Source organism: Dermacentor variabilis, chromosome 5 (assembly GCF_050947875.1).
Source record: "Dermacentor variabilis isolate Ectoservices chromosome 5, ASM5094787v1, whole genome shotgun sequence".
NCBI classification, from domain to species: Eukaryota; Metazoa; Arthropoda; class Arachnida; order Ixodida; family Ixodidae; genus Dermacentor; species Dermacentor variabilis.
The window spans coordinates 76,213,290-76,240,156 of record NC_134572.1 but is presented as its reverse complement, the minus strand read 5'-3'; the positions used below and the strand labels follow the sequence as shown (position 1 = coordinate 76,240,156).

The following is a 26,867-nucleotide window of genomic DNA, read 5'->3' as shown; positions in this document are numbered from 1 at the left end:
CGATTAGGTAAAGCATGTTCAACCATATTTTAGACTCACTTCGTTGTACTCGAGATTTTTATGTTCGATCTATAACCTGTAACCGTAATTGTTTTAAGGAGGTTCGATCGTATAGACATGGCGTAGAAATTGCGTATGGAAATGCTACAGGCATTGAAGTAATTGTGCACGTTTCACAGACGGTTTGCACAGACGATGAGAAACAGAATAGTTTACTGTAATTTGTATCGCATTCGTAGAATTTATTGCAGGGGTCTTGAACCACTTTTTATCCAGAAATGCATTTGACGTCAGAAATGCCTTGTCGCGAACAGTACTTCAGTGCGTTCACCAGAAGCACGCAGATATCGGCAATCAAATATTGGCTGTGATCCACCTCGAGGTGCTCCCGGTCCCCCTTCAATCCCTTGCACTGCGAGGGCTACGGCGGAGCAGGGTGGTGCCCACAACGCTGCGCCTACTGAATGGCGCCGCGGCGCGAAGTCAAAATTTGATTACGGATGTTCACATAGACATCATTGCTTTCGATTTCGGCGCTTACAACCAGTCAAATTCAGAGGCTATCCCTCAGCGTGCGGTTGAGTTCATGGTGTCGCATGCCTTTGCTGCGCTACAGTGTACTTAGAAAGCTACGTCTTGCTGTTTTCGTAGAGTGACATGTGTAGCACATTTGCTTTCGCACTTATCTCTACGAAAATGACACAATTTCTTTGGGTCGAACAAACTTTATCTTCGTGTTAGCTCGTGCGAGTACGTTGATAGCACGCACATCGGTTAATCGATATGGATGCCCCACTGCGGAATCGCGTTGAAAGGATTCCTAGCGTAACGAGATGATGATGATGATGATGCTGATGATGATGTCGTTTTGGCGTCTCCTTTGAAACAGGGTGGTGACAAATAGTCACCTAGGCTGCTTGAGTTAATCAGGTATGCTGTACCTGCTTTTCATTCCGGCATTTTATTCCGATAGCAATTACATGCGCACAATAGGCGCATTACCTCTGTCAGCGTCGCCATGATTTTCCGTATTCTGAAACTGGGATGACAGCGCTCTGTTGCTTCTCCTGGCCGGCTCGGCTTGGTTCTTCCTTTCCATGTTGCACTGTACCAGTTTTAGAATGCAATACAAACTCGCGCAATCCTCAACCCTAGGGATTTTCGTATGCAGTCGAAGTGCGATAACATCGTTGCTGCGCGCTGTATGATGTGGGTGGGAGTGAAAGCGTGAATGGATGAGCCGAGGATAGTGGCTCGATCTCGTACGCACAAAGAAGGAAGGCGAGGAGGAAGCGTACCGTCTTTAATCGCGCGCGTGGCACCGGGTGAGGGGGAGTGGTGTCGTTCTACTGTGGCGGCGGCTGCGTATGGCGCGGCTGAGCGCGGCTGCGCGGGCCCTATATTAAGAGCAATCTGCGATAGGTACAGAGCCTGGGTACGCCAAGGGCTGATGATATCTTGGTATGCGCTGTATTCTCGTTGCTTAGTTCGCGTTGAAGAGAGAGGCAGCACGAAGGTCGATTCGCTCGCTGCTGCTGCCGCACTTTCTCACGCCAGCGTTTTGACAGTGAATGCCCGCGGTCATACAGCGAGGCGTGTTCACGTTTGTCTTTGTACACGTGACACAATTCCTGTTAATTTTAGGGATGTTCGAATAGTAATTTCAGTGCATTAGTTTATGGCACTCTTTGGGTACTTCACGCACTTTCCGTGGGCCATCTATCTATGCATGTATGTTTATACCTAACCACTTTTTCTCCTGCATGGGTCTCTGGGTAGTCAGTTGTCAAATGGGTAGCGCATCAGACTGCTTTGCTGAGGTAACAGGGTTCGAAACCAACCATCGGACTAACTTGGGTCACTGAGTATGTGGCACTGTTTACATACGTACCGCTCTTAAACCTTTTTCACGCCAACATAGACGCACTGTAGACGCAGGATTGGGTAGGTACCGCTGTTCGAAGAAACTGAAGCCGACTTGGAGTACTGGGTATGTGCCACTCGGCCTGTGCTGGTCTTCAATGAACCTCTTTGATGCCAACTTGGGTCAGCGGATATGTGCCTCAGGGGAATGTGCCGCCGCACAGTGACGAGAAAGATCTCTTAAATTTATACGATGCTGAGTAGAATCGAGCGCAAGTCATAAGGGTTCCTCAAGGACAGCAACCCTACGTCTTAGCAGGCTGCACCACAAGTGCACTGTTTATGTGCCGCTTTTCAGTGAGCGTCTTTCACGCCAACGCTTTATCGAGCCCCGCCATGAATGCATTGGATATGTGCCGCGCTTCAGAGAACCTCTCGCCAACTTGGGTAACCGAGTATGTGCCACGGAGTGTGCGGCAAGCGAGGAAACAATCCTCGGCGTTCGCAGGCACCGGTGCTCCACGCTTCTCGTCTCAGAGGCCAGGAGCAGACTTTTCGGCAGTGCCACTAGATGGTGCAGCGTGTCCAGAAAGGCGCGAAAGACGAGACCGGTTGCAGCATGCTGCGTTTCTGAACGTTCGCACGCATCAGTGCGCCATGCATTTCGGAAGCCATAGGGAGGCTTCGTAGTGGCGACGCTAGATGGCGCCCAATGTTCTTAGGCAAGCCGAAAAGAGGATCACGCCTAGGGCATAACTCGTTCGATGGGGGCAATACGTTGAATCGCTATACTGGTGCAATGCTAAGCGCTCTATGGTCGACAGTCATCGACGAGATGGGTTCTGCCGCTTTTTTGAGACCGAATCGAATACGAATCGAATTGTACCAGAAGCGAATAGAATATCGAATAGTTCTCGAATAATGAACTGCCGTTATCACAATTAACGTAAAGTTGTGTTTGCATCCTAGTATTCCTAAAGTTAATAATATTCTGTCATTGCAGAAACTGTTATTAAGCATTGTTTATTAAACGCGCAAATGGAGCATTAGGAACAAACAAGTAGCTTCTTCGAATGCACAGGTCTATGATCAAAGTGCAAAGGATCACTGTAATGCGTATAAAATAATGGGCTGCCTAAACGACGTAGCTTGCTCCACTACGCAAGTTCTCATGTTATTTGTCTATAATATGCCCGCCTGGGTGAGAATTTACCGTACTTTTGCTCGAATTTTATGTTTAATTGGGCGTGTAGTGGTCGCCACATATCAACTGACCAGTGGTGCCCTCTGAGCTCGAGAAAGGGGGCGCGTGCGAAATAAAGCACTTGGAGTTTGGACTGAAAGTGTGTGCTTGTCGTCTCTCATGCTCCGCTCCGTCGTGGCCTGCCAGCACGGCCTGACATGAAAGCCGCGCGATATAGCACAGTAGATATTTTGAATTATTAGAAAAACATTTGAATAGTGACTTTACGCATTTACGAATATCGACTATTGAATTCGAAGACCGAATCCAATAGGACAGCATTCGATTCACTATAGGAAAGTTTCGTATGTTTATACGGCAGATAAAACTACTATTCATACTTCTTATAGCGGTTTAATAATTAGCTATCGCAATCGATTCTTCGTTTTCCGGGCGAACCTGCCACTTTTCTTTTTTGTATGCATCTCCTTAAATGTTTTTCTCTTCCTCAAAACTTCTCTATCTACCTTATAACGCTACCTACGCCTGCAACTGATCAGGTTTTATCAATCTCTTCTTTGTTTTTTTTTTCATTAATGCTCCAAGCGTTTCTTGCTTATCTCGACTGCTGAAGGTTGATACTTCCGTTCACTATAAATTCAAGCGCTTCTGGAAGGTGTACGTTATCTGCGGGTCTCACCTGGTGACTACTTTCGCATTCCACTAGGATGCTCCGGATTTTTTCTGCAGCATGCACATGCCTCATCTTGTTGCGAATATTTGCTTCGGTATGGTTTTGTCCTTGGCAGCCAGCTCGAGCCTCAAATAGCAAGGCGCTGCCTTTGTGCTATCGTAAAATTTTCCCTCGTAATTTCTTTCTTACAGTGATTTGGATGCAGTTGCATCCAAACCACTGTCTCTGTTCCTCACACTTTCTTTTTGATGACGCCTGGCTCTCCGTTTACACTTTAAATTACCATGTACTTGATTTCCAAGTTTCATGGCCTCTTTCTCAATTCTGTGTCCCAGCTTCAGAAGAAGCTTTAGCTCGGGCTACGTATTCAAATACATGTAAACGCAGAAACGCTTCTTTGAGAAAACCACTAGGCTGATTTTGATGAAATTTGTTGCATTTGAGAGAGAAGGTAAATGCTAGTGAGTTTTGAAGCGCAATTTTGATTGAAGGTATGTTTTAAATGACTTTTCAAAAATTGGTAAGTTCGAAGAAAACACAGAAGCTCGGAGCTTATAGATTCGTAACTCTATAGCAAGAACAGACATCGCAGTTCGGTAAACTGCATCCGTTAGAGCATTCAAAGCGGACAAATCTTGCTTATCAATTTATATGTTACGTAAGTGAGTTACATTGTTTACAATAGTTTCGCAAGAATTCTACTAACATATTAGCGGTCTATTTGAGATCCACGTATAATATATCAATTTCGTTCGCTTTAGATCTAATATGAGATGCGCTTACAGATTTGTTATATGATTCTTCATTGCTGATTTACATAGTTGTAAACTTGATGGTGCCGTTTCCTGAAAATGTGAGATTTTCAGCAGTGTTTATAAAACAGTTGACGGCCTTAATAAAAGAATTTGCTACCAACAGTCACTAGACTTCACCTTTTTCTTCTAAATGTAACAAGCATTATCAAATTTGGTGCGGCGGTTGCCGAAAAAAACGACTTCTCTTTTCCTATGTGTTTAGATAGGAGTCACCGAGCTAAAGCTTGCTGGCGCGAGCTTCGAAATGAAACGAGCTTCGACCATGATGGCGACACTCCTCGAGGGTATGGAACACGGGAAGCAGACGACCTGTTCGTCAAAGCTTCGAACTGAAACGAGCTTCGACCATGATGGCGACACACCTCAAGGGTGTGCAACACGGGAAGCAGACGAGAACTGAAACGAGTTTCGACCATGATGGCGACACACCTCAAGGGTGTGCTACACGGGAAGCAGACGACCTGTTCGTCAGAGCTTCGAACTGAAACGAGCTTCGACCATGATGGCGACGCACCTCAAGGGTGTGCAACACGGGACGCAGACGACCTGTTCGTCAGATGTTGGCGCTCGGGCCTTGAGTCGTTTCACCAACAGATACCAATCGGACCACAGTTGACCACAGAAACGAGCTATGGAAAGAAGAATGATAGGTGTAACGTTAAGGGATAAGAAAAGAGCAGATTGGGTGAGGGAACAAACGCGAGTTAATGATATCTTAGTTGAAATCAAGAAAAAGAAATGAGCATGGGCAGGACACGTAATGAGGAGGGAAGATAACCGATGGCCATTAAGAGTTACGGAATGGATTCCAAGGGAAAGGAAGCGTAGCAGAGGGCGGCAGAAAGTTAGCTGGGCGGATGAGATTAAGAAGTTTGCAGGGACAACATGGCCACAATTAGTACATGACCGGGGTAGTTGGAGAAGTATGGGAGAGGCCTTTGCCCTGCAGTGGGCGTAACCAGGCTGCTGCTGCTGCTGCTGCTGCTGCTGCTGCTGCTGCTGATGATGATGATGATGCTGATGATGGTGATGGAGGACCACAGTGAGCCGCAGGAGCTCAGCGAGCGCACTCGTCGCGGCACCCCACGGCGGCCGTGGTATCTGCGCATCCCTGCAGGCGCAACCACGCAACTACATGCAGCTGTAGTGGCTGACTATATGCACGACGTGGCTGAAGTGCGCGCTCACGCTCATGTGCCCCAGTCTAGCCGTGCTGTTTGATGCAGATCAGCTTTGTCCTGCACCAGCTGGACGAACGATAGCAGCCACATCGAAATTGCGAATTTTTTTTTTCACAATTGCGCAATACGAAGCGAAGTCTTCCAAGGCGTCTACCCTGGAGCGGCCAGGATTGAGCACGCGCTGACAGGTGTACGTAGGGTCTGACCTTAAGTTTCGCGTGGTTCGAGAAATAATAGAAATTAGCGAGACGCAACGGTGGCGGCACTCACAAGCGGTGTGGCCACAGTTTCATACCTACGCCGTCGGGCGCAGCCGATCGGTAGCAGAAGGGAGTCGTACTAATTCCTATCGAAATTCGAAAAGCTAATTTTCCCTTATTTCAGCCTGTTTATTAAAATTCGTCAATAAATATACACAGTAGCAGTAGGAAGAAGCGCGCTGATCCAAACACCCTTCTTGATTGGGGTTAGCTAACGGACAATAGCAGGCCCCGTATAGGAATCTGCTATATCACGATATGTAGCAGCCGTAAGAGAGAGAGAGAGAGGGAAGGCTTCTTTTGAAAAGCGTGTTTGAAAACAAGGTGACCTTACCCTCTACTTGCGAGCTTCATGCGCCGCGCACGACTGGAAAATTTGGCCGAGATGTTCACGGCAGCGTAGGCTATCCGGGGAATATGTTTTTTTCATCAAGCCCAAGGAGTGGTTAAGGACCCCAATAAAAGCTTATATGCTCTGAAAATATCAACCTTCGCGTCACAACTGAGTGTTTTATTGATTGGTTTAATTCAGTATATCAGGGCGTAAAATAGTGTACAACTACAAACATAGGAAACGCATAGTTTAGGACGTACTTAGGCGATACGATGACGCACCGACTGGTGTTTAATTCGCGTCTGACAATTCCTTATGGAAGGAAACCTTCTTGAAAGAATATGTAGGACGCATTTTTCTCCTAGTATACAAATAATACGACCTAGATTTCATTAGCGAAACGTAAGCTGGGCGGTAATAACTAAAGATTAAGCTGACCGATATCGAAATAATTGCATGGTTGCCGCTAACAGTAAATGTTGCGCCATTTTCTACATGTTATTGATCATTATTGTCATTTGTCTGCGCAGCCCGTCTACTGGCAGTTGCTGCACGGAGGACTGCCACTTCCTCAACACGAATCATCGATGCGCAAACGTGACCCAGTGCACGCATGAGTCTTTCTGTGAATATCCTTTGAGCAGAGCTTGTTGAGCACATCATAATTCCGTCTCGAAAATGAGAAAAGATGAAAGGCATTGTAGAGAGGAGGACAGAAGTTTTAAATAATTGGTAGGGATTTCTGATTAAGCAACAATTGGATAACGCAAACCGAATACTTGCATATTGCCTATGAATATAAACATAGCGGCAGTGATGATTGAATAGTGCTCCACTGGAGTTGTCTAAGTATGCGTAAGCGTTGCATCACATGCTCATATCCATGCATACGACGCAACCTATGTTGTTTACCACGATTCACGAAGCACTAGACTATTTATACATATATGATTTATTGGCCTTGTAATCTGTTATGTCTCTTTATTTGACCTGTATAAACTCTTATCGGTCGTTAACAACGTGATCGGACTCGACCCAGTCCTTATCGACCCTTATCAACCTTTATCGATTGTTATCAACCTTATCGGACTCGATCCGACCCTTCTCGGTCGTTATCAACCTTATCTGAATCACTCTGACCCGTATAAACCCTTGCTTGTCCGTGTCAACCTTATCGGTCATTATGCGGCCTTTATTGAGCCTTATCGGTCGTGATCAACCTTATCAGAATCGATCCAACCTTTATCACCCTTATCAGTTGTTAACCTTATTGGACTTAATCCGAACTTAATCAACTCTTATAAGATTATCAACTTTATCGGAATCAATCCGACCCTTATCAACCCTTATCTGTCCTTAACAATATTAACGGACATGATTCAACCCTTATCAACTATTACGGTCATGATCAACCGTATCGGACTTAATCCGACCATTACAAGCTCTTATCGCTCTTTGACACCTTAACCACCCACGTGGAACTATTATAAGCAGCGATCAGACCCACATAACTCCTCATTACTTCTTATCATCCTTATCAACTCATTGACTGCTCATCTGTCTGTTTTGCGCGACAACATAGAAAACTCGTTGACAACACATCCATGTGCTTCAAATGCGTCTTCTACAAGCGTGGGTGTTTTGCCCGGTGTGTAAGTCGCTCTGCTTCTGAGCGTCATGCGTCACTCGTAAGTGACGGTTTTCGTCAGTGAGTCGACATAGAAATGCTTACGTATTTAAAAGCTCCCGATCCCTGTGACGTACCTAACCCCGAGGGTATAGCGTATATAGCGATCCCCCTTATGGTTTATTTCTCGTGGCCTTCGGCGCGGCGTTTTACGAGATGGGAGATTACCTTCATGGTGGAGTTAGCGTTTGCTACGCCGCAGACCTAGGCTTGGTTTCTAGCCGGGTGTGCCACTTCTTATTTTCAGTGTGCCGCTGATGTCGTGCGCGCAACCACGCGCGTAATACATTTTTCATGTTCCAAGACGGCGTGCACTTTCGCCAGCTCTGACATACGTTCGAGGTTCGTTCCTTGACAAAGCCATGCGTGCACCAGCGTGGGAGCCCACTGCCCGGAACCGCTTGCCCTGCCGAACCTGACGGAGTGCAACCACGGCACACAGGTCTGTCGCAAAGGTCGCTGCGAGGGTTCCATTTGCGAGAAGTTCGGCTACGAGGACTGCCAACAATTGAGCACTGGTGCCCACAGCAGCGCGGAGATGTGCCTCGTGTCCTGCAAGCGCATAGGTAAAGGGTACCGGTGGAAGCCGATTTCCGTGGTGTAGGAATGGCACCACCTAAAACTCTGAGGCAGTGTTTCTATAGGAAAACTCTCATATCGTGTAAATGGCCGTGCTTGTGCGGCATAAAAAGTACGGCAAATCTTAACTGCTAAGGCTTAAGACTACTGGTTTAGAAATTATAAAAAAAACAATGAATGGTCGTGGCGATGTCGTTTCCACTAGTACAGTGAACTTGTGTGTTGAATGGCAGCTCCTCTAAGAAAGACAAATTACGGACAGCACTTCCGTCACCTCTCGTCGTTCGCTACTTGAAATTCGCGATGACTTTTTCTTGAATCAGAGGTTCCATCAGAGGTTCTTCAATCAGTAGCTAGTGTGACTGTGTTTAATTAAGTGCTTTAAATCAATGAGAAAAGGGACGTTTCATGCCAGATACTACAGCGCAAGATCAAAAGTAATCGATGACAGTCGCACTGCAACTTCGGAGCAGCATATACCTTTCGGAACACTTCCTTGAGGCACACACTTCGCACAATTTGCTGAGGCGGCATATACCTGGAGGTTTTTTGTCGTCCCAGTTCTCGACAAGTTTCAGAGAGCATCTATATAGTCACGATGTAGCATGTTTGCCTGTGCGCGCAGGCTCGTTATCTGTCCTCATCACTTATTTATCCATTACAGGGTAGCAAATCGATTGAACTTGCAAATAGTGCTTGTTCTTTCTCTTCCACAGCCCCCCGTACCCTATCTATAAATTGTGTGCACATTATAGTGGATTCTGTACCTGTTGCACAGCTGGAGGTTATAATTCGTAAAATTGTTCTATGCCGCGAAGGGATGGAGGTTTGAACATAGAGTAAGATGGGAGCTAAACTATACCTAAGCAAAAGAGTGCGCAGTCTATACGACTAAGTATACGACAATAAGGCCAGGCGAGATATCTTTGCGCATGCGTGCTAGTCTCTATAGTTTCGAAGAGCTGTAAGCAAACTCAAGAGGCGAACGTCATGGTTGGCGTACGAAACGTATTACCAGTTCAACGAGCACGATACAGAACGCGAACTACACTTAAATGCGAGATAGACAAGAACGAATTCACCGAAGAGTAAGGTACGGAAATCGCACAAGTATAGAGATTCTTTATCGATTTCGTTATCGGAGACTCTTGTTGCTTTGATTGAGGTTTGTCTTTGTTGGAAACTGGTTAATGTGCCTACAAATTCTAGCGTGAGCACCTCTGCGCACATTACACACAGGTGAAACAAGTTTTCGACGGCTTAGACTTGCGTAGCGGGACATGATACGTTGAATTGTTTGTAGCCTCGTTGTTTATAACTTTCTTTTTATTTCGTTTCCCGTTCTTTTCAGTGCATGTGCATGAAGCAAGCGTCAATTGCAAGCCAGCGCCTGTTTGTTAGTTTACCCTCTTTCTCTCTTGTTTTGGACAGTTTTGACTTTTACATCCGCACACACTTACACCCCTGTTTCGAGCGCTTGAGGGATGGGTTGCTAGACGAAGAAAATGTCTCCGCAGCAGCTGCAACGCTTAATAAAACTGGCTGACTACCGTGTTACTGCAGCGTCAGCCTGACTGATGCGTCTCGAAAGCACTGTCTGTTAAAGATAGCAGTAACGCAAGGGTATTGATCGCTTTGCTTGGCGGCGCACTGCTCAAGCGCTGCAGACAGAACGGTGGACGCCTGTAGCAACTATGCCGGATCAACAATCCAGCAGATTTCCTTTTATGAAGTCCTATGTCACCGAATCAACGCTGGCGAACTTCGCAGGCACAGATGGCCCATGCCTAGACACGTGCAAGGAACCCGCCCTGCTGTCGCTATGTGGCAAAAGGAGGGAGGCCGGTGCCGCGTGCAACCAGAACCGCGGCTACTGCGACGTGTTCCACCGGTGCCGTATTGTGGACGAGAACGGGCCGCTGGCACGCCTTCAACAGCTGCTCGTGCCAAACCGGGTGCGCGAGCTAATCAAGGTGGGCAGAGCTCTGCTTCGGAAGGGACACACCCTGGTAGACAACACATGCAGAGACCTGCACTCAAGCTTAGCGTGCTCACAAGCGAACGTAGCGCCAGACCTAAATACACTGTGTAGAACAATATCCGAGGACACCTAATCACCTCTTTCGAGTTGCGAATGCGGACGCATTAATGCCCAGTTGAATGCCACTGAATGGTCCTTCGAGTTGTGAACTCCTCGCAGGCAAGCGAATGCGTTGAGGTACTTGGCCAACGCCACCTAGATAGCACAAGGCCGGTTCACTTTGATTCATGACACCTTACTACCTTGCTCGACTGCCATAGAATTTAATGGGGACACTCCCGAATAAGCCCAACGGCTCCTCCATAGCACGATACCGGTGCATGTTGATCCGTGGCATCGTGCTCCCTTGTCCGACTGCCATAGAGTCTAATGGCGACGCTTCCGAGTAAGAAGCGGTGATTTTGATGTCACCGCTTTCATTACGCCGGGCTTGGCAAAGAAAATTTCGGTCCAAGTAGCATGACGTCATAAAATTGACACTCTCCTTTCATGCAACGCTTGGCGTGCTAACGCGGCAGCAGGTGTTCCCTTTCGCCCACTCTGCTCCGTCGAGGCGCGTTTGTGGCTTGGCGTTGCAGCCAATAGGAATTTAGGAGCCGTTTTTCTCGTGTCCAGACGACAGGCGCCGGCTTTCTTGCTTAATGAGCCATTTAATGCTTTCGCATCGATTAAACATAAGCTCTGAAATTGGAGGACGCTTAAGCTTCGCCTTTAAGAGTGGAACGCGATAGCATTAAAATATTACTGTCTGCTTCTCACGCTTCCTGGCAACTGTAGCTTACGTAACAGTAATGTTTATCGGGAAACGCTGGCGGTGAACGCGATGCACGAAGGGGAGGGGGGCGAACTTTCTGATAGAAACGTGGTCTCTTGCGTGGGCTGATCCCGAAAGTAGTGCACTGCCGCGCAAAAAAAAAAAATACACGATTTTCAGGTTTCGTTATTATTTTGCACTTTTATTATTTCAGTCTGAGCAGATTTACACCAAAGGCATGCGTTGTCGGTGCTTTATTTTATGAGATTTATTTTTAGCCTGTCTTTCTCAACATTCCGAGGAATAACTTTGTCAAGAATTTAAGACAAAATATGAGCAACTTTACTGATAGAATGGTGTGGCAATATAACCAGCGCATACCGCATGTCATATAGCACGGCGTAGTATATACATTTACTTAAATATACATGGAAACCTTCGTTTACGGACATCTCTGCCGACGCCGGCACCTAATTTTGTGGGACACGGGGTCCTTAACGCTATCGAGTTAAAACTGTAACACAGAAATATCGCTGCACGTGCCATGGTCGACAAAGATCTCAGAGAGTGGTCCGGCCCTCCCATACACTATGTGCGGCCAGCATTGGCAAGCTGATGGACATTGGAGTCGGGCATGAAATAGATAGTAGCTGGCCCATGTCGTCGTCCAACTTATCCACGCTGAGGACGTTGTTGAAGGGAAAGACTTGTTCTCATAGAGAACGAGGAATATGGGATCTATTTACAGTATTTACATGAGAACGTTAAAGTTCATCAGTCTACATGACTGAAAGAGGAATGCACACTGAGGAGCCGCCAACGGCTCCTTAAGTACACTCTGTCCTCCCTAGACCCCTAGGTGAGGGAAAACGGCCGTTCAATCGTCGACCAATTCGGAGCGTCCAAAGTCATCGTAGCCGACCGGTCTTTGAGGGTGAGGGTTTACGCACTCACTTCCGCACAGGTTGCACTGACCACACCAAGGTGAGAGGGTTCTCGCAGACAGGGGTTTTGTCCCAAGCAGGCACCTCTTCATCCCAGCGTTGACTCCGCAGACTATGGCCGCGGCGTCTGTCCGTGACTTCTAAACCCCGTGAGACGGCCTCCAGACATCTTCTCCCAGGAGTTTCACCGCTTCTGTCGTGGATTCACCGCCACGGCGAATCCACGAACAATACTTGGTCCGCCGACCGCGTTTAGTCATAGCGACGCCGAGGGCGTGTTGATGCGGCACACCGTCGTCCCTAAAAAACGAGTCGCCGCGGTAGGTGGGGAAGGCTTCCATGGTCGCTTCTGGGAAGCTCGCCACCCTCGTAGCTGTCGCTGGCTGGGAAAATTTTGTAGGTTGATACCCTTGCAGGCCGTTCGTAACAACATGCAGGGTTGATGTAATCAGTTTATAAGCCGGAATCAGCAATACTGTACACTTATCGATAAAACTATGAACACTTAGTACAATGGCGTAGTGAGCAAAGGTAATACGCAAGTAACATTAGCCCTTCATAAACCAAGCCACTGCCAACACAGTAGCAACATCGAAACAACATCTGCATGTGCTGTCTGGGTTCTGTCTAGCAATTTTGTTTTATGGAAATATATAATATCGTTATGACGCCAGAGGTTAACCGCACTGTTCGCCTCTGTTTCCCGATCTTGGAGGCCTTAGTTACGTTAAACCGGTGCAGCGTTATACCTGGGTGGCGGCCCTGCTTGGCGTGCTGTTTCTGCTTGCTGTGCTGCTGTTCATCCGCTGCTGTGCCGTGCTCACGCCAACAAACAACCCAAGGTTGCCCAAGGCCAAGAGCTTCAAGGAAGGCATGGAAAACCCTTGGAAACTTCTCCGGGTAGGGACGTCGCCCTCTGGTTTTAATATGATTTACATTGTCAGCGTATTTCTCGCAGTTTGCGGGGTCTCTGTCTGTCTGTCTGTCTGTCTGTCTGTCTGTCTGTCTGTCTGTCTGTCCGTCCGTCCGTCCGTCCGTCCGTCCGTCCGTCCGTCCGTCCGTCCGTCCGTCCTCTTATGTTGAGACGAAGTTGTATGCTTGCTTGGGTCACCAGGTGTGTGTGCTCTTGACCGTGATGCCATCGTGGTCGTTCTGTCGTCGTCATTCAAGTTTCGTGTTCTTACTCTCGCTATGCCGTCAACATCATGCCTTCTGTCCCGACACAGTGGCCCAAGCTGTCTAATAGCTTGGGCCACTAGGTATGTGCTCGTGGCTGTTATGCCGTCGCGTTCGTTGCATCGTTGTCATTCCAGTTTTGTGATCCGACTATCGTGATGCCGTCATCATTTCGCCATCGTCGTCATCTAGTCGTCATGAATTCTGTGTGCTACTATCGTCTTCATGCCGTTGTAGTGGTTGCAGTCATTTTATCATCTTTAGATTTGTCATCTCTCACTCTGCATGCCGTTGTCGTTATGTCATCGTCGTCATACAGTCGTCCTGTATTTCTTGTCGCACTGCGGTCGTGATGCTGTTGCGGTGGTCGTGTTTATTCCATCGTCGTCACTCCAGTTTCGTCATCCGACTTTGTCATGCCGTCGTCGTCACGCCATTTTGTTATACAGGCTTCGTGATACAGGATTCGTCGCGTCATTGTATGCATGCACTCGTTTTCATCCCGTTTTTGGCACACCCTTGTCGCGTCATCGTCATACAGTGGTCATCATGCATTCAGTGTCACACCGCCGTCGTGATGCCGTCGTCCTCGTTTTATCGTTGACACTCCAGCTTCGTCATCCGACTCTCGTCATGCCGTCATCGTTATGCGGTCGTAGTCTTGCCGTCGTCGTCACACAGTCGTCATCAGACTATTGTCATCATGCCGTTGTTGTCACGCTATCGTTCCCCCGCAGGGACGTCTGCGACAGCAGGCGCTTCGTGTGTTATGATACCACGGATGCAAGCACATGGGACTCGGAACCTCCCGCACCTTGCTGTACACGGCTTTGCCGTGTCCGGGGAAAAGAGGATCCTGGGGGTTGAGCCGATGCTGGTTGTTTGGACCTTCATAGGCCCGCTGCAGAGGCAACACACCTCTTTGGCCTCCGCTTCACGTAGACAGCACCCCCGGACTGACTCCTTCGGTGGAAATCGGTAGATGCCTTTTTCCACCCTGCTCCTGAATCTTATCTTTCTCTCTAACTTTCAGCATTTTCTGACTTCACTTCTATTTACTTCTTCTATCCCCGGCTTCACGGATTAACCTTCTGCAGAAGCACGAACATTCGCCTTACGTATTTGGTCATCGCAGAAACGTACAGGTGGCATCCGCAGGACTTGTTTTTTTATAAGTTGTGCGGCGTCCCCTTGCTGGCGTTACTGCTGAAAACTGAAGTTTTCCTATGGATAGTTTCTTCCGAAAATTTTTATCGCCCTCAGAAGCGAGGGTGCACCGTAGAAGTATTTAATTTTTTTTAGACCAAACACTGAAAACTTTCCCCACTATAGAGTAATTCAATCTGAGAAACCAGGAAAGACAACGAGAATGATCTCGTCTTTCCTCGTTTCTAAATATCTGACTGAAACTATTGGCTCAGGCTATAAGGCATCGAAATTGGGAACTGGTGACCTTCTCTTGAACTTCATGGCAAAAAGCAATGTGAAAAACTACGTAACTTAGTTACCAAACTTAGAACCAAATGTTATCAACGTAAAACGAATCAAAATGAGGCATGACGGCAGCGAAATTGATACTAAGCACCTAATTCTCACATTAACTTCCGGTGTTGAACCATCGAGACAGGTTACGTTAAGATACGAGTAAGACCGCGCATTACAAACCCTCTCCGTTGCCTCACAGCTTACGGAACTACCGAGGCCGCCTGACTTGTGCTAAATGCAGTGCACACGAACATATAGCTGAATTTTGCGTAAACGCTCTACACTGTGTAAATTGCGATGGGGGGGCAAGCCGCATGCTCGCGGTCCTGCCCATTCTCGAAGGGAGAAAAAGAATTCGTAGCAATTAAGGTAAAAGAGAACCTCTGGTTCAAGCAAGCCCGGATGCGGGTGTTATATCTGCCAAAGAACAACTTTGCCGAAGTGGCGCGTCATGGGACAGCTTCACGACGGCTTCCGGCTGCTGTCCGGCCCACGCGCAGTCAACTGGTGGCGACGCCGTTTGCCTGTTTGGCGGCTGCGAGCTGCGGTGTGCTGCCGTCCCAGAAGGGGTCACCGACCTCCGGGTTGAAGGCCTCGAGGGTCTTGTCTCTTGAGGCGAGGTGATCACAACGAACACACCGCTCGCAAGAGCGGGTGTGGCGAAGGATGTAGCGATGGACGCAACAACCGGAAGAGGCGATGAGCACAACTTTCAGCCAAGCGGCGCATTCAGCGCCAAATGAGCGGTGTGGTTCTCTCGACCGCTCTAAGGAAGAGAAACCGCGCAATACGGGACCCGAGAAAGGCTCTGCAATCTAATACTTATTCCGTAAGCACAACGCACGCGCTTGCTTTTCAATATGAACTCGCAAATAGTTAAATGGGACGTCAGAGGTCCCCTTCAAATTTCGATGACATTGAAAAACTGATTCGCAAATGTAGTCCCAGGGTGCTGTGTGTTTAGGAAACACACCTTAAACACACGCAAATAAGCTTTCATCGGCAATATGTTATTCTTCGTAAAGTCCGCGATGATGCAGTCCCGTCATCTGGTGGTGTGGCTGTAATAGTCTATAGGTATATTGCCTGACGGGAAATAAAATTTCGAACACCGCTAGAGACAGTGGCTGTCCAAGCGTTGCTGTTAGATTAGCTAGTAACTACCGGCTCTATATACATTCCTCCCAGTTATCAACATCATAAGGCCCAATTTCAAAACTATATTGAGGAACTTTCTGAGCCATACATAGTTGTCGGAGGTTTAGACGCGCGTAGTATTTTGTGGGGAGGCGCTCGTTGCGGTGGCAGAGGGCGCCTAATAGAATATTTCCTCTTTTTCTCAGGTGCGTGCTTGCTCAATAAGAAGTCAACGTACTACAGCGTTGCGCACAAAACGTGCAACTCAACCACTTCGCGATAGTTTTAACACTTGCAAAACAGGATGAATTCTCCCCACATATCGCCTGATGCATGAGTGACTCGGCCAGCTGGGTACTTTTCTGGGAACTCACATATTCAGGCTGAGATTACATTGCTGGATTTAATATAGACTATGTTGTGTCTTACCTAACAAGTTTTAGAAGAGACGCCCCCACAACATGCATGCATCAACCTAGCCAATAAACGTCGCATCCCATGGTGAAGCGACGAATGTAGAAAAGCACCGAAAAAACAGAACAAAGCTAGGGGATTGCTTCAAGACTCTCCAACAAAAAAAAAAAATTCAAACGATCAAAGTCTAAAGGCAGAATTTGTAGATGTGCTAAGAGAAATAGTTGCGCACAATACCTTTGAAATACAAATTCTTACGCGGACAAGGTAAATGTGTGAAGCTTAACTCTTTATTTAACTCCTTATTGGGCAGACTTGTGTGCAGCAAAACAAGTTACGCTCAGCTACAACGATAGTGGCGAGCAAAGTCAGCGATCGTCGAAAATCAGATCAGCGGGTCGAAAACGTCGGCTTTTATACTTGACACGTCGAAGGTTCCCGCGTAACCGCATGTGCCCACGTGCCTCCTAGTAAGTACTACAAATTCACGTCGCGCTTACAATCAGATTACACAAGGTTCGCTGACAGCAGACAAAAGATGGAAAATCGGTAACATTCTAGAGACTTCCGATGCATGCAGGCTTTTCCTGCACCGGTTTATAAAGCTTAACATTTGGTAGCCGGTGAAAAGCAGTCACCGGAGAAAGGTGAACAAATACACGTGTCAATGTGCTGGGTTCCTGGGCATAGAGGTATCGAGGGTAATATGCTCGCAGACAAAACCGCCACACCAGTAGCAACGAGCAGCTGTCCCTGCCACATATTTGAAGCCTTTCTTACGGAAAAAGCCCAGAAGCTACTGGCAACACTCATAAGACACAGAAGCATCTTCTATGGTGCATGTTATTAAGTCACAGTTAGGAAATTGGCCACCCATAACAAAACTACCACGAACGGAGGTCATAATATGTCGACTAAGAATCAGGCACATATACAACAGGCACTCATACCTAGTGACAGGCGATGACGCACCTATCAGTAGTAAATGTGGTGAGGCGTTGAATGTCCTGTACGCATTGCAGGAATCTCTTGAAATAGAAAAAAAAGCACTCTCCTTTACCATAGCTTCAGAACGTTCCTTCGAATTTTGCAATGGAATTCAGCAATGTTCCTTGGAAAATCAGCCTTAGTTTCTTTGAATGATGTTTGTTGACTGCATGTTATAAACACAAGTGATCTCTAGCACAGCCTTTAATCGGAGACTACTGCTGCGATTGTAAGCATTTAGGGCATGTGCTTCCTTGCCCTTGCGCACAAGGGCCCCGGTGAGGCATTAGTGCTACCTGAATATGCTTACATCTTCACCTTACACTCACTTGGCAACATATATATTCTGTTCATAGCTCACCTCCCATTTTATAGTTTCAATGCACATTATATTTTGCGTATTTACGGTGGACACATCAGGCCACTATACAGCCAAGTCACATCTATTACGGTTTGTCATTGACCGTACCATCGAATACATTCAACTATATGCTGGCGCTCTTTGGCCATTATTGGTCCTTGCTCCAGAAAACCCATACATAATCATGCTGTCGTTTCACCATCGTTATCACTTAAGTAACGCCACCCCATTGTCATCATGTCGTTGTGTTCATGTGGTCTTATATGGTCTTCATCGATCGATCGACGGTATTCCTTCTTCGTCATTCTATCGTAACCATGCTGTTATCAATGAATTGTCACTATGCCGCCGCTATCATCCATCGTCATTATAGCGCCTTCTACAGAGAGTTGCTATCCTGCAACCGTTGTCATACGGTCATCTTCATGCCGCACTATCATCTTCATTTCAGCTTCATCATCCTGATATCATGCTGGTGTTGTCGTCAAACCATTTTCACCATGCACTCGTCGTTATCACATACCATCGTCATCATTTAAAAATGGTGATCACGCCATACAGTCGTCGTTATACCGCATTTGTCGTTCATAAACGTGACTTCAGAAATACGGCGTGCCTCTACATTGCTCGAACGCTAGTCGCATTACCATCGTTAGTCATCGTGGGATGAGTTCTGACGTACTTTTTTTTTTCACATGCTGTTTGCTTTCTGTATCTCTTTTGGTTTACAACATCGCGCTTGTTTAAGAAATGGTGAGCACCCAAATTTGGACAGCAATGCGAGAGAGAGACGGCCACTTAGCTTTCCCTTTACGAGTAAAGCAGTCTTAGTCATATTATTCTTGCTTTTGTCATATTTTAGCACTCTGTTTATTTTTCAGTTTTATTCGCGGCTGCACAGTTCAAGCGTCGTAAGACAGCTGTGGTCATCAGACTGAGTGTTCATTCGCAGCCCCCTCAAGAAAACCTGTAGGGAAACGGACCTCTCAGTACGGGTACATAAACGAACGTTGCCTCCCCCCTCCCCGTCCCCACCCGTCTTCTTTTTCTTTCGATGGGGGGTTCTTTACTGCTCGCAATATTTTTGATTCTTTTGAATATAACATACATAGTACCCTGTAGATGTTTCAAAAGATCCAATAATTAACAGCTGCAGCAGCAACTTTCACACATGAAATATTTTCTTTTGCTTTCTCTTTTCAGGTTCCGACTGTATAAACCGACAGAGCCGAAGCAATTCTTCGAATCACACTTTTGCGCTTAAATCAGTTTAGGTGCTCGTGTTAAAAAGGCAGTGTATTTGTATAGTAGCTTATGTTTATTATTTCGCCTTGTAAACTTGAACTGGCAAGAAATACTCGCCTAGACAAAATACCGCGCAGAAGACCCAAGGAGGCCTGATTCTTTCCCCGGACTTGCAATTATTTCTATAGCACCGACGGACCGATATGTTCATATTTTCACAAAGCACTAATACATTTTCAATATTTATTGCCAATTTTGCTTTTAAAAGAAGAGCACCGTTTTAAGAATCGACTTGCTTGGTGACATCTTAATCTCACATATGACGCTGTAGAGGGCACTGTAGTTATTTGTTGGGTATTTGTCTGATTGAGAAACAGACCCTGGCTAAGGCACGCAGTCACAAAAGGGATAATTTCGCGGTTCGACAGAGGTAAGAATAAATCAACGTTCTCTCCACCCTCACCGCTTTCATTTTTGGTGAATAATCTTGCTCGAGTGACTGCTCTTTCGGATGTTTCTCATCGTGAGTGTATAAAATATTGTAACAAGTGAAAGCTCGAGAACGAAGTCACCATGATATGTCCAGTACTAGAAGGCTGGTATTCTATATTGGAACAGCCTTGTGCCACCCCTTTTACGACGAGACAGGTCATTGACCAGCCACGACACCTCGTCAGCGGCCATGCGAAAAAAAATCTGATGTAGATGAATACTAACATTGTTTTTTTCCCATTTTCCCCTTTTTTGTGGAGTATATACGTTCTTTTTTATAGTTGTAATGGCAAGGACTTTCGCCACACTTGCCTACCTGTGGTACGTGGAGGAATGTATTGAATGACGTCGCTACTCATGAGTAAACTCCTGTCTCTAGAAATAAAAGAATCACCACAGAGGGAAGAAAAAGAAACACAGGAAAAAATGGAACAAACGAGCGGAACCGTTAACATGAGGAACGATTGACGCGGCATACAGAAATAGTTCTTGCAGAACAATTTCCCCGTGAAGAGCTTACATAAAAATTACTCTAGCGTTGCTTGCTACGTAACAGCGGAAGGTCGGATGCGCTCACCGCCGCTGTATCGCTGGGCTTACTGCGTCTCCGTCGGCATGCTATGTGCAATGGGCGTTCATGTGACGATGCTGCTTTTGGTGGTTAACGGGCGAGTATACAGCTTCATATCACACTGGTGGTGATGGCATGCTCCATGTACCGCATCAGGGGCCTTCCAGCGACTGTCTCGGATAAACGTTCGGAGCCAGTGCCCAGTGTTCGTGGACATTTCTTTTGGCAGCTTCGTCACATGGCGCGGCCACACACGGCCGCGCGGGCCGTATCTCGAGAGCGATCTGCGATAAGTAGAGATTCTAGGTGCGCCGAGGGCTGATATATTTATGTGCGCTGTGTTCTCGCCGATTAGTTCGCGTTGCAGCGAGCGGCTATAGGGAGGTAAATTCACTCGCTGCTGTTTTCGCTCTTTCTCACGCCAGCGTTCTGACAGTGAGTGTCTGTGGTCATCGAGTGAGATGTCTTTACATTTGCTCGTGGGCGCGTGGCGCCATGCTTGTTAGTTAGCTAGCGATTCTTTACAAGTTCATACAGTTGATAAATCTAATATCCTCACTTCGTGTAGCTAATAATTTGCTATCGCAATCGATGCTTCGCCTGGAAACTGCAACTTATAAGGCTAACAAAGCTTGTATGAGCATAAGCCGATGAAGCCGTGAAGCTCTTTCACGGTAGTTGGCTTTGGGGAACGCGGATACGCCACTAAGTTTTGTAGAGTCAGGAAAGATACTGTGTTCGGAAACCACATGCACGAGAATAGTAGGCTTGCGAGCGCCGACGTGGCATTTCTTCAAATCAAGTCACAGTCCTGCGGCGAAGAGGCACGCATGGACTTGTTCAAGGCTGGTGAGGTGCAACGCAAAGTCCGTAGAAAAACCCACAATGCCATCTAAGTGACAAAGGCACGTGTTCCACTTTAGGCCTCGAAGAATGTTGCGCATCATTCGTTCGAAAGTAGCATGCGCGTTGCAGAAGCCGAAAGGCATGATGGTACTCTGATATATGCAATCAGGTGTTACAAAGGCCACCTCTTTGCGATCGGTCTCTGCCATCGGAACTTGCCAGCACCCGGAGCGCAGATTCAGCGAGGAAAAGAATTTCACCTCTTGCAGGCTGTCCAAGGCATCGTCGGTGTGCAGCAGAGGATAGACATGTTTGCGCTTTATTTGCTTAAGGAGGCGATGGTCAACGCAGAACCCCTTATGGAGCCATCTTCATTTTTTAACGAGGGCAACCGAAGATACCCAGGGACTGTTAGATGGATAGATGATGCCATGCTTCAGCATGCCGTCGACCTGTTGATCGATGATCAGGCATTCAGCGGCCGACACACGACGCGGACGTTTGCGCAATGGAGTTTGTTGGCCAGTTTCGATACCGTGAACGACTGCTGACTCTCGGTCCAAGGACAGTTGGTCAATGTCGAATGAGGCGCGGAAACGCTGGAGCAGCTTGATAATATCTGGGCGCTGGGCAGGTTTGAGTCCTAAGTTGACGGCACGAGCGCAGACGTCCACAGGGGCATCGGTCGCGGCGGGAGCAGTGACGGCACAAATCGAGAGTGGTGCCGTATCACCCAAATATGGTAGCCAGGAGAGCGTACTCGAATGATTCGGAGATCGCCAGGCACTCGCCGCATAGTAGGGATGATGGGCGAGCGGTGGGATTGCACACGTAAAGGGCAGCTAAAGCGTCGCAAAAAAGGACGACGGCACACAAAAGCCGAGAGCACCGACTGTGCGCACAAGTGGCGAATGACGTAAACAAAACAGATGAGGTTGCGGAAGGCTTACACGACACATGGCCCAGTGCGGCTGAGAAAGGCGCGACGTCGATGTCAGAGGCCGCAACAACTTGGTAAGAGGATGGCGGTCATGATTGTATTGCGCATAGTGTTACGCTGACGAACCTAAGGAACAAGACGCGGACGTACGTGGCGCAACCTACCCACTTGTTTAATGCTGTTAAAGAGTTTGCCAGGGCGAATGGGTGCAAGTGAACGATGTTTTTTCGGCCCAACGCATCATCAAATCTCACCTTGTCATATCTTTTATATCCCCCCTCTCGCCACATCACCTTGTATATAAGCGTGTTCTTCAACAATAATAAACAAGTTGGTAGTTTGCGCCACCTACGACCGCGTCTTGTTCCTTATGTTTGTCAGTGTAACACTAAGCGCAGTACATGAACGTCCATAAACTAGCACTGTTCATTGCTTTACTAAAAGGATGGTGGTCGTCAGGGTCAAAGCATGGCGCTGATAACTTAAGGTTAGCATGAGCTCAGTCGACAATAGCTTGATTAACAGATAGGAAGTTCCATACAAGAATAACGTCAGCTGAGGAACGAGACAGGACGACAAGTTCGACAACATACACAACGCTTTGAATGACGACCCGTGGTCTGCACGATGCCGAAGTGTGAATGCGATGCGAGGTTGCCGTACGCAGAGACAGGCAGGTGAGCGGAATGGTCACATTGTTCAAGTTGCGGCAGAGCTTTTCACTAATAATAGCAACGCCGGCTCCGGTGCACACAAGTGCGTGTAAGGTGACGCCGTCTACGGACAATTCAATTTCTCTTGCAGGAGAAAAATGAGGTCTTTATAGGTTCGACGAAAACGCAGTCCTTGCCTCTGGAACTGCGACTGCTAGTTTTCCTCTCGGGCTAGGCTGGGCCGGTGAACCATAGGAGAAATGGATCGACAACGTGGGGAAGGCGACCGGCGTGAATCGAAGGGGCGGTGACTGAAAAAGATTACACGAATTATGACGTGGAAGTCCAACAGGCATATAGCTTGAGACGCTCCCACTGTCAGGAAAACGGAAGCTGCGGTGGCGGCAGAATCGTGCTAAGTGGCCCGGGAAACCACATGAATAGCGCATCGGCCGATTATCAGGTGTTCTCCACGGGTTGGGGACAGGGGCTTCAGCAGCCGAGTAAGGAGCGAGAATCAGACTGAAGGTGGGCGGCGGCACATCGAAGGTGCCGGTGGTCCGGTAGGCGTCAGGAGCGGGAACAGCATATGGTCAGGCGACAGCATTAGCTTAAGTCAAGTCTCCAGCAACTGGCTGATGAGGAGGGGCTGCTGGCAGCGCCTCGGCAACTTACGTTTGAATTACGCGACGAAGCCAAGGAGCCATGGAATGAAAGTCTCAGATGGGCTAGTAGCCAGAGGGAGTTGGCGTTCAAGTTCGCGGCCGATGAACTAGTTTATCTGCGGCATTAAAGCGGAAAAGTCGGCGCTGTCGCGGCTGAAATTCGAGGGAGATATGCGCTGTATCCTGCTGAGGATCACACGTGTTGAAGCACGCTGCTTGCGCAGCTCGTCGTACTGGTAGCCAAGTTAATTTGCCTCAGCAACCGTCTGGGGACTCTTGGTGACGAGCATTTGGAATGCATGGTCATCGACGCATTTTTGGCGTGTTTGATCTTGTCTGCTTCGTCCATATATAGTTGACGCGCTTGCAGAGCAAGAACGCGTCTTCAATGTAACTTGTAAAGTTCTCGTCCTTGCGTTCAGCTTGGGCACGCAACCGTTTCTCAGCACGAAGCCGGCCAACGGCAGGACGACTGAAGACGTCTGTCAAAGTTGTTGTGAAATCGGACCAGCTGATAAGATTGGATTCAGGATTTGTGAAACATAAGTTCACCACGTCCGTCACGTAAAAGATCATATTAGCGAGCTTGGTGTGGTCGTTCCATTTATTATGGGCGCTTACCCGGTCACATTCGGCCAGCCAGTCTTCCACGACGTGGTCGTCTGTTATACTAAATACAGCAGTATCGAGATGCCGGATGACGCCAGGGCAGACAATGGCTGTGGGTATGGGAGCAGCAGCCTGTGATCGTCCCAGATCCCTCAGTGCATGAACCTATGGTGGCGTCCCGCTGTGAAGTTCCAGGGTGTTCAAAACCAGCGAGTCCACCAAATGCAATGGAATGTGTGTGTCTAGCACCACTTGACGCAGCTTCGCAGCGGTAGGCCTAAGCAATCCAGTCGGCGCTAAATGTACATGTAGATCTTCGGGATATACCGACAAGTACCCGTACTGGGGGATTGGCCAAAAATCATACAGGTCAAAGTAATATGTCAAATGAGAGTTCAAATTTTTTTGGCTAAGTTAGGATCGATAAAAATTGGAGAGCTTGCATGACCTTGTATATATATAAAAGTATACGATACCCATAAAAATAAAAGCTTCTCAATTTCAACTGTGATCGAAAAAGCTTCTTAAGAATGTTGTATTCAGAGCTTAAATCTCGCTGATCCTAAAAGAAAATCTTGGATGAAAGAACTAACCTTTCCGTCGCTAAGTGTAGTGGCACCGAAAGATAGGTCATTCTGAGCAGTTATACCTAATACAAGAAGGTGGAGTGGTGTTTGTAGGGTTTATTTTTGTAAGGTAACACGCACGCGCACGCAGGCGCGCACGCACGCACGCCCACCACACACACGCACGAACAATAAGGAGAGAGAAGGGAAGCCGAGGTGCTGGATATTTGTTAAGAGCCACCATATAAATCTAATAGACAATGAAGCCAAGTAAAACATCCGGGAAATTAGCTGGGGTTGAAGTTGATATGTAGAAAATAATAACGGAACGGGAAATCATAGTGGTCGAAGAGATAACGTTTCACCGGTGGGAATCGAACTCACAACCTGCCCATTACGCGCTCAATTGGTAGTGCATTTTGGTAGTGCGCTTGGTATTTCAACATATAGTAGATGAATGCTTCCATGCAAAGTATTCTCTGGTAGGGCCCAGGATGGACTATTTAATATAAATAACCTTAAATGTGGCCCTAACACAATTATTATTGCGCAGAGCTTGTCTGCTTTCTCTCGCCAAATAAGAAAGCTGAAATATGGACGCGTGGACTTCTAGGAGTGAGCGCGTTTCACTGTCTAACGAATTTTATCGCTCAGCGCAGGACGCGCCCGCATGTGTCGGAAGTCTCTCTCCAATGTCATTGATGGCTCTGTTATGACCGGAGCTGGTGTAATCTGAATGCCTGTGCGACGCAAATTGTGTATAACTTTGGGGAATACACGTGGCCACCACTGATTTCTCTGGAATGGCTTGTGTACAAAATCCGACACGCTTGACCGGCAGATCAGATTTTCGGCGATCGCCGACTCTATTCGCCGCTGTTGCCGCTCTCTGAGTGTAGCCTGTTTTTGAGGGCACATGTTCGCCCAATGAAAGGCCAGTTTCGTCATTCCCAGTTCTGCTGCCTTCTTCACCGTCACTACTAGGTGACAATATTTTATCCCATGTCCAGTACCGACTGAATAAAATGTATGCCCCCTGATTATCACTTCTAAGTGCCAAAAAATGATAATCGAATACTTCAGGCACTCTCTAGAACGCACAATAAAAAACGTGCTGCACATTATCGAATGAGTGACGTGGTGCAAGCGCATCTCGCAAATTCGACAGGAAGTCTCAATAGTATACCATCAAGCCGAATTGAAATGCAAAAATGAATAGATGCTCAGGCGTAACAAATAAAATGTTCGAAGTGCAGTTTTTTACAATGCTGACTGATATGCATTCCGGATCACTAAAGCTTAATGCCCGATATGAAGTCGTCGGTCATTCATTTAAAAGAGTAATTTGGTTCTCGTTGTATTTCTGCGCGGCAGTTCTGTATCTAAAGTACATTCCACAAGGAACTAGCTTCCGGCTGATTTTCGGAATTTTCCATGTTCATCAGAAACAGTGCGAGGCTCACTGGATGGTAAAATATGGTGGCTATCATAACCAATCTGCCCATTCGAGATCGCAGAGCTGACGCTCGAAGTGTCTGGCAAAGCAAAAAAGACGGCCGACGTTGGCCGATGCGCAAAAACCGTCGGAAAGTTGCTTCTTGGAGTTGGACATTAAAATAAAATCATTTTCGTTACAAATCAAAACGGAATGCGCAGCAGGTACTTAAGACGAAATAATCATGTTCATCTATGTTTGAAGGCCACTATGGTACTGAAATAAAACATAAGGGAGAAAAACGAAGAGGACCGTGCATGTCACAATAGTGAATCAACGAGCTTTGGCGTGATTCGGTCGTCTCAAAGGTGTTCATATCACCTTTCTGTAGCGCACGCATTTCATTCCTACTTAACAATACACGCAGTACTAATTCGTGACTTCAAACTTCGCTTTCACGTGCAATATGGCACTCACACCATTTCCACGCACAGCGAGCGGCACAAACTCCTGCTTGTAAGCTTGTCTTTTAAATTTGGGCATACATACCTCGTAGGATGATGAACAGTGAACCAGGAGCCTTGCCACAATACCTGAAGGACCTCGAAACAAAAACCAACCGCATAAAACGCACTCAAAACGAACGTGTAACCCGAGTTCCCACGCCATGGCTGCGCATAAGAAGAACAAGATGGAATTTATTGTCAGGAAAGACAGAGATGTCGACTTGAGCTAGTGCACTCTAGTCTGCTACTCTGCACTGGGGAAGAGGGAAGGGGAGTGAAAGTACAGGTATACGTGGGGATGATAATTAGAGAAGTGGTGAGTGCTTATCTATATGAGACAGTTGCCCGGCTAGATCCGCTCGTCTAGCTTGGTGTCCTGCGGAAACTTCAACAGTGCTTTAGTTGCCCGCATTGAAGTTGCTCCGTCAGGTCATGGGCCGAGGA

General features: G+C 47.2%; 1 protein-coding gene across 1 annotated transcript in view; it reads left to right on the top strand.

Annotated features, from left to right (window-relative positions):
• Window positions 1-19,597, top strand: part of LOC142583578 (disintegrin and metalloproteinase domain-containing protein 10-like) — a 43,836-nt gene extending 24,239 nt beyond the window's left edge. Inside the window, exons 9-13 of the mRNA XM_075694065.1 lie at window positions 6,861-6,959; window positions 8,390-8,583; window positions 10,367-10,569; window positions 13,077-13,235; window positions 19,099-19,597. Of these exons, the coding sequence (XP_075550180.1) occupies window positions 6,861-6,959; window positions 8,390-8,583; window positions 10,367-10,569; window positions 13,077-13,235; window positions 19,099-19,113 (670 nt within the window). The 3' untranslated portion in view covers window positions 19,114-19,597. The remainder of the gene's footprint in view (window positions 1-6,860; window positions 6,960-8,389; window positions 8,584-10,366; window positions 10,570-13,076; window positions 13,236-19,098) is intronic.
• Window positions 19,598-26,867: the final 7,270 nt, after the last annotated feature.